The 10,505-nt window shown below is 47.4% G+C and overlaps 1 protein-coding gene across 1 annotated transcript in view; it reads right to left on the bottom strand.

The window, feature by feature from the left end:
- Nucleotides 1–5,256: 5,256 nt before the first annotated feature.
- Nucleotides 5,257–10,505, bottom strand: part of UNC45B (unc-45 myosin chaperone B) — a 34,137-nt gene continuing 28,888 nt past the window's right edge. The window contains exons 19-20 of the mRNA XM_006154405.1: nucleotides 9,171–9,326; nucleotides 5,257–6,191 (exon numbers count right to left, since the gene is read on the bottom strand). Coding sequence (XP_006154467.1) covers nucleotides 5,931–6,191; nucleotides 9,171–9,326 — 417 coding nt within the window. The 3' untranslated portion in view covers nucleotides 5,257–5,930. The remainder of the gene's footprint in view (nucleotides 6,192–9,170; nucleotides 9,327–10,505) is intronic.

The following is a 10,505-nucleotide window of genomic DNA, read 5'->3' as shown; positions in this document are numbered from 1 at the left end:
TCTGTTCTGTGTTCCTTGGTTTCTTTTTTTTTTTTTCTGTATTATTTTGGGGTGACTATATCTTAGTATTCTAATTTATCTTCCTTATTGATTTTATAGCTATATTTTTTTTATAGTATTTGCTCTTTAGAAATCCAACTGTGTATTTTAAATGGTGATAGTCTACCTTTGAGTGCATTTATCCTATTTTGTGAACAATGTAAAAATTTAACAGCAGTATAGTTCTATTTACTGGCCCCTCTCCCTCCCCCCCTCCCTTTTTTTTTTTTTTTTTTTTTTTTGAGAGAGAGATTTTTGCTATAGGGCACATGTGCTCACCAAAAAGAGAGAGACAGAAAGCGAGAAATCACCCCCCAGAGGGGATGGCCACACCGCAATCCCTTCTCCTCCATTCTCCTCTCAGGTTCTTGGGCACACAAGCACAAGCGCCCGACATGAGTTTAAGCCACCGGGTCCAGGTCCGGGACTTAAACCACGGTCGACTACATGGGAGTCCAGCGACATAGCCATTACACCAACTGCTGGTCCCCCAAGCCTCCCTTCTTCCTTCAGAGGACAGGGCCGCTTTCTGCCTCTAGATTTATGGGGATGATGAGATCCGAGTAGCACACTGTATTTGAAAAGCATAATAGCTTTTAAAAGCTGTAGCATGGGACCAGTAGATGCCATGGTGATTAAGGTGCTGGACGCTCCCACATGGCTGACCATGGTTCGAGTCCTGGACCTGGTAGCTTGCTTTCTCACTTTCCCTCTCTCTCCCTCTCTGTCTCTCTCTGGTCAAATTAAAATAAGTGAATAAATAAATAAAGTAAATCATTATTTTTTAAAAAGCTATAACATAATCACACTTAAGGTCATAGTTACTTTGTTCTTGAGTTCCTGGGATCCCGTGTGAAGGGAGTTTTACAGAGGCCTGTGTTCAAGCAGCCCAGCATCCAGCCCAGCATCTCTAAGCCCTGGCAGGAAAGACTCTCCCCCTCCTATGTCCAAACTATGGTAGTACTCTGATAGTCCTCAGTTTTGCTCTCCAATCTTCAAATAAGGGATCAGAGTGAAGGACCAGGACTTTAGGAAAAGCCCCAGAAATCCTGTACTGTCAAAACCAGTTTCAGAAGTTCACATTTTCCTAAGAGTAAGACATGCCCAAGTCTTCCAAATCATGCTAGTCATTTTGAATTATGGTTACACTGGCTGTATAACACTCCAACTCTAATCTCCACACACTTGATTTAAATCATATAGTTCTGGGTCAGCAGGTGGTATGGTGGTTAAAGCATTGGATCCCACATGGCCAACTTCACAGTTCGAGTCTCAGATCCAGCAACTTGAAAAACATACTGGATGCATGTGTGTGTGTGCCCCAGACCCTGAGAAATTGGGAATGGAGGAGAAGGGAATCCCCTCTGGAGGCAGGCAGGGGGTGATTTCTCACTTTCCTTACCTTTGTCTATCTCCAGTGAGCACATACACCCTATGGCAAAAATCTAAAAAATAATACATAAATTATGTAGTTCTTCATTCTCATATTTATAATCTCTTTACTGGATCTGTACTCTACAGCTATTTTACCACTTTCTGAAATAAAGTTAACAAGGATCAAGTTGGAATTCCTCTTGTTTTAAAATGTCCTACACACAGTGGTAGCACCCAATAACCCAGTGGAGCTATGTTTTTTGATTTCTAAAAGCGTAAATAAGAGAATTTTTCTGGAAATTTCCTCATTCACACCTTGGCATGTGTTTTTGTTTGGTGGGGTCTTGTCATTGTGCTCTTCCCGCCTCAGTCTCTCAGCAGAGACTATAAGCACACATTACTGTACTCAGCCCTTAAGGTTTGACCAGGAATCCAACCCAGGCCTCCCACGTGACCCTAGCTTGCAAAGGCTGGGCCTCACACTTCAGTTCTTTGCTTCTTATTGTCATAATACTTCCCTTTTATTACAGTATTCAAAAATCTAGGTATGCAAGTCTAGGGGATCTCAAGACCCCATCTTGGATGATAGAATTGTACCATCTCAAAACTCTATTTAAACTGTGAAGAAGTTCCAATGTGCAGAAAAAGAAAATGCAGTTTCTTCATAATCATTCTGTGTACTTCTGACTACCAATCACATATTGTTTTGTAAATCCTGGGGGAAAAACCCTATAAATATGTATATATAGTATGTGTGTGTATAAAGTATTAATAGCTCCCCTTCTCCATAGATTAGCTGTTTTCTTTAATCCTCTGTATTCGTGGCAACAAGCAGCTACAAATCTGTACTACCTTGAGCATTAAATACATAATTGTGAAATTCAAACAAGCCAAAGGATGAGAGGAAAAAGCAGAATGTGGATGGCACTTTTAAGGTAAATTACCAAAACATCTGTCTTTTGGAGTCACGAGTTCCCTCTGCCAAGGAAATTCACTCTTTATTGCAAGCACAGCCCCAGAGACCTCGGCACCTGGTGGTGGCCTCCTCAGCTGTGGTTCTTCTATTGCCATCTGCCAACATGTGGCCCCCTCGCCAGGTCTGGCACAAGCACAGAAGAGTCCTGGACGCGAGGGCTGCACGGGTACCTGGACCTCCACCTTTGCGGCCCATGGCTGAGGGCAGCCCTGTCCCACCCCCGCTGCAATTAGTCACCTACCTGCAGCTTCTGTGCATTTTTTTTTAAAAAATGAATTATTTTATTTAACTTCATTGAGCTCCGCGTAGTAGGACGGCGTGCACAGTGTGGCCCGGGTCCTGCTGGGCGCGCTGAGACCCGCCACTTGGAGTCGCCCAGCAGGCACTGGAGCCGGTTCCGGATGTCAGGCTCCGGGTCTGCTGGGCGGTATAGTCGCACTTGGCTATACGAGGACTTCCTCCGTGGTCTTCCTCGGCGTCCTTCTCCGACACACGGCTATGAGAGCTGACTGGCAAACACACCCCTCTTCAAAAGATGAATTTGTTCAATTGGTTACACCTCTGAAGTTCCAAACTGCAGGAATTCTCCCAATTCTCAAATCCAACTCCAATCTCAGTGAAGAATTGCTGTCTGGAACGTCACCTGCGGAGGGCTGTGGCGCGGGTCCCAGGGCCGCTTTTCGTCTGCGTGGCTTCGTCCTCCACGGCCGGTGGGCCTCCCGAGCCTCCCCACCACCTCGCCCTCCCCGCCACTCGTCCCACACGTCAGTTTTAAATGTCACTTTTTTAAAAATATGTACCATGTATCAGTTGTGTTCGGTTAAAATAACTGATCTTAGAGATAGGAACTAACAAGGACACAGGAAGTTTTAAATGTGGAAACAAAGTTCCATCAGAATACGATTAAAAAGCAGGGCATTAGTGGGGTCAAAGTAAGCTCATACCCGGGAAGGAGGCGTCTGGATAACAGACACTACCTAGAAGAAGCAAGGGGCGTGACTACTCCCTGGAAACCAAAATTCTACCAGATACAATGAACAAAGCTTTGGGGGAGCGATAGCAGTTAAACATTTTATTGGCAGAAACCAGTCGGTACTCAAAGACAGTACACCTTCTCCCAAGGCAAAATAATAATAATAATAAGCCATAAGCTTTCAGACAGTACACCTTCTCCCAAGGCAAAATAATCATAATAATAATAAGCCATAAGCTTTTGGTCTAAGGAGTCTTTGTGTGTATGAGGGATACCTTGGTATACAAAGGAAAGGTAAACAGCCCCGCTGTTTAGTTTGGTTCTGAAAGGTTGTTAGCATTGAGAATTGATGGAAATGCTACCTGATGCCAGGGGAGTTGCACTTTCACTGGAAAGGCTGTCCAGGTTGGAAGGCTGAGGGTTACCTCTTACAGGCAAGGAAGGGTCTCTGATAATGTAGCAAGAATTGCTTGGATGCTAGGGTCACACAGGCAGAAACCAGACACTTGCTGCTAAGTCCCCAGCCAAAAGAACCTACAGGGCTTAGCATGCCGGTTTGCAGAAGTGAAAGGAAGATAGTGACCAATAGCACATACTCGCTTGGTCATTGCCCAGACGAATCAGGATCCCTGAAGGTGGGACCCCACAGAGGACTTGGACTCTTCAGAGTCTGGAGGTAATTGAAGAGAAAGATGAGCTTCCCACAACGAAGATGTGCCCTGAGATTACTCAAATACAGACATGCTTGGGGCCAGCCGGTGGTGTGGTGGTTGAGGGCACTAGACTCCCACATGGCTGACTGTGATTCGAGTCCTGGAGCTGGCAGCTTGCTTTCTCTCTTTCTCTTTCACTCTCTCTCTCTCTGTAGAAAAATGTTTAAAAATAAATAAATAAAACTAAATAATTTAAAATTTATATATATACATGCTTCTGTGGAATTAATAGAACTCTAGTGGCTAAATTCCAACAGAAAGGTAATGGAAATATAACAGGGGGCGTTGTTTGTTTTATTTGTCTTTAGGTATTTTTTAATAGGGTGCATATGCTTGCCAAAGACAGAGAAAGTGAAAAATCACCACCCCTACCCCCTAGGGTGACCACACTGCAATCCCCTCTCCTGCATTCTCCTCCCAGGACTTTAGGCATGCACACACACACACACACCTGGCATGAGTCTCAAGCTGCCAGTTCTAGGATGCAAGCCATGGTCAGCCACATGGGAAGCCAGCACCTCAACCACTATGCCATCTGCTGGCCCTATAACAGGTGGTTATTAAGGCTGCGGGACACCAGAGCTGATGGCATAGTGCTCCCAGGAGATGAGCTTAGGAAAGCGTCCTCTGTGACTTATCACCAATCAAGCATTCTTTAATGAGCCACATGGGATCCAGCCACCTTAACCAGCACACCACTGACAGACCCAAAACACAGCTGGTTTTGTAAATTGACCTTGTATCTAGATTCATTTATTTGTTCTAAGAGTTTCTCCATAGACGTCAGAATTTATACATGTACAAATCCATTGTGTGAAACTCCTTCTCACCCAGCCTTGCATATATGACCCAAGCCGAGCCAATATGATTGGTTCATGGATGTGACCCAGACTAGACAGATCAGAGTCATCCTGGGAGCTTCACTGGGTTATAGGCAATGGTCCTCACTCCTCTCTTCAATAATAAACTATGACAATTATATAATTAGCTGTTGGGACCCTTTCCTGGAACATGAGCCTTTCAGAGAGTAAGGTCAACCCAGAGGAAATCAAAGATGAGGTGTGTGTGTGTGTGTGTGTGTGTGTGTGTGTGTGTGAGGGGGGGGGTTAAGGGAAAGAAAAAGACATACAGAGAATAATACTGGTGACAACATTTAAATCTCTGGGTCTACAATATCAGACCTTTCCCTGAATGGCCAAGATACGTGAACCAAAAATTATTTATTTATTGTTTGAAGTTTTTTGAGTTCTCTTATTTGTATTCATCATGTCTTTCTTGCTTGGAAGGCTTTCTCAAGCCAACTGCAAAGATCACGTCACATGGTTGAACATAAACTGCATTTCTATCACTGTTGAGTGACGAGAATGAGCATGGGGCCATGACAGAGCACTGCAGCTGAGACACAATTCTGAATGGCCTGATTCAAACACTGTTGAAGAGAGGGCATGAAAGCCCGCACAGGTCAGCATCCAGAGACAACAGCATTGACCTTCATAGTCACACACTTATTAGTTCCTACTCATTTTCCAAAATGTAAAGAACTTCGGCACATTATTCCAGCCTTCAGAATGGGTACAGACAGAAGCATCCAACCTGACTCATAATCAGGAATAAAAATGATTCTAGAAATCTCTGGGACATGTAAGGAGACAGGGAGCAAGAGAGCTACTGGACCATCCAAACTTTCCCAGGACAAAGGAGAAAATGTGCAGCTCGGGGAACAACCAAATTTTTCCTTTATACTGAGACTTCATTGTCACTGCTGTGATCCCTAAGTAATCAGACACTCCAGGAGTACCCAAGTCAGGACTCTGCATGGTACAGGACCAGCCCCAGTATCCCTGGGGGCTCCCATCTAAGATACTGGTTTAATGAAGCCATAATCCATGCACTTGATGAGACATTCCCGGGCTGTCTGGACCACTGCTGCCCTCTTCTCGTCTGGCTCCTGTTTGCCCACCACAGTCAGGATCTCCAGCAGCTCACTCTCCACCAGCTTCTTGGCCAGCTCAGCATCAGCTGCCAGCAGGTTGTAGGCGATGACCAGACCCCGGTGTTGGACTGACAGCCGGTCATGCAGGCAAAGCCTCTGTAGGATCTCCAACCACTGCGATGTCTGAAGAGGGAAGGAGGCGTAAGAAAGAATGAGAGGAATCAATGGGGAGACAGAGAGAGGAAATTTTAAAACAAAATAAGCAGAAAGCAGACCCTAATTAAGTAACTTGTCTATGATCACCCATCTAAAAATAGTACAGGATTAACAACCTCTCATTCATATATTTATTTATTTATTTATTTATCTTAAGGCTTTTGCTATAGGGCACATATACTCGCCAGAGAGACAGGGAGAGACAGAGAAAAGAAAAGTGACAGTGAGAAGGAAAGTGAGAAATCACCCCCTAGGGAGGACGGCCCTGTTGCAATCTCTTCTCCTCCATTCTCCTCCTGGGATTTTGGACACACATTCATGTGTTCCAAGTGTGAGTTTCAAGCCACCAGGTCTGGGACTCAAACCGCAGTCAGCCATGTGGGAGTCCAGTGCCTTAACTGCCACTCGATCTGCTTGCCCCCTCTATTTATTTTTAAAGCACCTTGAGAAGCAATTGGACAGGCCCACTGCATGCCTGAGCAGAATGGGGATACAGAGTATGCAGAAAGGAAGATTCTTCCCCTGGGCACATGGGCAGTGCCTGCTTTTGCCAACTTACCCACCCTTTGAGATCAGAGCTCCAAGCATCCGGGCATGGTCTACACCCTGGCTCTAACTGGAATCAACACAAGAGTCTGGAGTGTATCCTCTCCTCCTGTCTTCATCTCTCTTTTCCATTCCCAATTGTAAAGAGGTCCAACTGTGCATGGGGAGGCAGATTTCTAGAACACTCTGCCTGCCTCCAGGAGACAGGGGTGAAGCTGCCTATAGAACAAAATGAGCAGCAGAGTGGAATACTTATCCACATGGGTTTTTGAGTTGGAGATCCCAGTGTTCGGGTCCCAGCTCAGTCACCCACTGTATGCCCTTAGCTAAGTTATTTAACCTCGCTCCGTTTCAGGAGCCTTATCCATCGTCTGCTATATCTGCCTCTAACATCGCGATGATGTAATGAGGACACATGGAAAGAGCGTGGGACTGGAGCATCGTCGGTGTTCAACAAGTGGAAGTGTACGGGGATGATGATTTTAGGCACTGATCTGAGCCAGCAGGTGGGGTGGTGGTGAAGGCACTGGATCCCACATGGCCAACTCCACGGTTCAACTCCTGGACCCAGTGGTTTGAGAAATATGCTGGACACGAGTGCACGTATGCCCCACATCCAGAGAGGAGAATGGAGGAGAAGGGATTGTGGGGTAGCCTTGCCCCCTAAGGGGTGCTTTCTCACTTTCTCTGTCCCTTTCCAGTTCACACATACACCCTCTGGCAAAAATATTCAAAAAAAAAAAAGAGAGAGAGAGAGAAAGAGAGAGAGAGAGACACTGATCCAAAGGCTTCCCCCTCGGGCCTCCTCTCACCTGTGACCCTCACCTTTCATTTGCCAGCAGGGGTTGCTTTTAACATGCATTGCTCTCAGCTGGAGCAATAGACACAGAGGGAAGGAAAAGGCAAATTCTCGGCTTCTGAGCAAACATTTGTGACTTCTGCACTGAGTCTCCTACCCCAGGGAAAGGACATGAAAGTTCTACTAGCTGTGGTAGAGTTCAGAGACAGTTCTGTGCTCATGGGTAACTAATAAAGGGTCTGGGGCCCATCACTTCCTGGGAAGGGGGGATAGAAACCCGGTAGGGCCGAGATCCTAGGGCAGGAGGAACTGCAGCTGGCTTCCTGGGGTGCATCCCAGCTGATGTGAGGCTAGAGAGATGTCTGGCATCCCACATGGTCACGGGTTTGGAAAAGCTTCATGGACTACCAAGGATGCCCATTTTGGGGCAAGAGTAGAGCCAAGATTTCTGGGAAAATGAAAAAGTGTCAGGAATAGGTCTGCAGACCTGAATAAGTCATATCCCTTCCCAACAAACTGGCTGTGTGGCCTTGAGCTAGTCACTTTTCTGCACCTCGATTTCTTCATCTGCACAATAATAGTAATAATATCCATCTCACAGGGTTGCTGGCGGGATTGGCAGTGCCTGGTATACAAGAAGCATGAGAAATCGCAGAGGGCCTGAGTGCACCTGCCAACGGGAGCTACGTGACCACAGTCCCTCCAGCAGAGGCTACTGCAGGGCAGTGGTTGCAGAGCATGGTCCCCAGGCCAGAAGCACCCCACCCGCAACCTGCTGAGTCAGGATATCTGGGGAAACTGTTGTAACAAACTCCCCAGCTGATTCTTACACACGTTAGTTACGACAGACTTGCCTTAGAGAAAGAGGCAGTGGCCCAAAGACCACGCAAGATGGACAACAGGACGACACAGGCCCCCTCAGAACTTAGACAGCACACACACACGTGCACGTGCACACACACACACACACACGCACCTTAAATCAACTATTTAAAAGAGCCTGCCTTTTAACCAGATGTGAGTACATTTGAGTGGAGATGTTTATATTTTCACCAGCAGACCAAACGAGCACCCATGAACTAAGTTCAGTTTGGTGAAATGAGGTGTTTCACTTTGCACCCCCACATTTGTGACTGTGTCTATGTCATTTCGTCGCACCTGCTTCGGCGGCCACGGCCACACCCTAGGAGCTGGTCATCACGTCTGCTGCAGAGAATCTGAGGCCAAAACACGAGCTCCCTGTGGTATCCCAGCCATGCCCATGCTTCTCTTGGGGAGCTCAGGAGCCTCACCACAGTAGTGCGTGTTGTGACAGTCGTTATTCTTAAATACCGACTTATGTGCACCGCAGAGGCAATGGGCGGAACTATAGCAAGAGGGCTTTGTGCTAGTATACCCAGGAGCTCCAAATAATGAGTGCTGGGGGTGAAGGGCATAGATCCTCCTCTCTTCGGGTGGTTGAAACAGAGTCCTGGGGGGCTGAGATGGGTTACTGGGGGGGTCTTCCCCAAGGATCACTTAAGACAGTGTGGCCTGCAGTGGGGACTTCCCTAGAGACCACCCAGTCCCTTCCTGTCCCCTGGGCCCACTGGTCATCTTACCACTTGGGTCATCTTGAGGCACAGTTTCTTATGCGCTGCTGTCAGCATGGCCAGGGCCCCCGCAGCTGCATTCTGCACCTTGTCATCATCCTCTCCGCATAGCAGCACCACCAGCTTCAGCCGGTCGTTCCCGTCGGCCAGAAACCTCTCCTGCACCTGTCGAGGGCAGACTCATGGTTTGGAGAAAAATATCTCTCCCTTTTCTCCCACCAGCCTGAAGAGGGAAAGATGCATCTGAAGTTCTATGACCTGGGATCCCTTGGAGTTTCTCTTTGAGCAGCACTCCTTGCCACCTCCCCTAAGAAGCCTCCCCTGGTTGGCTAGGACAAGCTGCAAATCCCTCCAGCTTAAAGGTTAATGAGAATAGGGATTCCCCATGTAGTGTGCTCCATCACCTCTGTTTGATTTCAGCTCTCTACACCAGGGAAAAGCAGGGGGTACAGACTCCTGAAAGGTAGGTGATGTCTGAAGAACCCTCGGGGGAAGCTTACAAGGCTTCTCCCCAACAGCGGGCCTTCAGGGTCTACCATAAAATGACTTGGCAATTCCTGAAAGCACAGGCACTTGGGCAGGAGCAGAGATAACTAGGTAGTTAGCCTGTGTTAGGGAACTGCCATACCGTCTCCACCAGGTGAGGGGTGAGGCTTCCCAAAGACCTGAAGTCAGGAGAGCCTTGTGGGCCCAGGGCCCTGACATGTTTTAAGAGATATTAACCCCTTACAGCAACTCCCTGCCACCTCTGCACTGTAGTAAAATCTGCTCAGTCAGGTTTCCTGGAAGTGGAGCCCTGAAAGGGGACAAAGGTCATAGCTGCCCCTGTGTGACCTTCCACCTACATCTCCCTGAAGCTGGGAGCCAAAGTCATCAGAAGTGAGAGTCCACAGAACCGTCAGCCCGTTCCTCTCTCATGGGGCACAGTTGTTCCTGAGAAGCAGCCACCCTTCCAAGGACTACTACTTCTTGCACCTAGACATGGCCGTGGCCCTAGCTCTTGTCAATGGTACATGAGCAAAAGGGATACAAGTCACTTCTAGGCCATCAGGACTGAGTACGTAATGGTGCCTCTCCTGTGCCTCTCCACATTCACCATCAGAACGAAGTCCACTCCCAAGGTGGCAGTGGGGAGACAGCACTTGATGGTCAAAGAAATCCAGATCCCTGAGTCACTGCTTGGAAGCAAGCCATGCGGTCCAAAGGGAACTGTGGGTGGTGGGATGAACGATTCTCTTGGGACCATTGTATGTTTTGATTTTTGTTGCTGCAGCAGCTAGGGCTCCCACAGGGAAGATGCATCCTCTCCCATTGTCTCCACATCCCTACCACCCACCCCTGTCT

Source organism: Tupaia chinensis, unplaced genomic scaffold (genome assembly GCF_000334495.1).
Source record: "Tupaia chinensis unplaced genomic scaffold, TupChi_1.0 Scaffold000407_4, whole genome shotgun sequence".
Taxonomy (NCBI): Eukaryota; Metazoa; Chordata; class Mammalia; order Scandentia; family Tupaiidae; genus Tupaia; species Tupaia belangeri.
The sequence above is the reverse complement of the archived record's forward strand: the minus strand, read 5'-3'. Positions and strand labels throughout refer to the sequence as shown.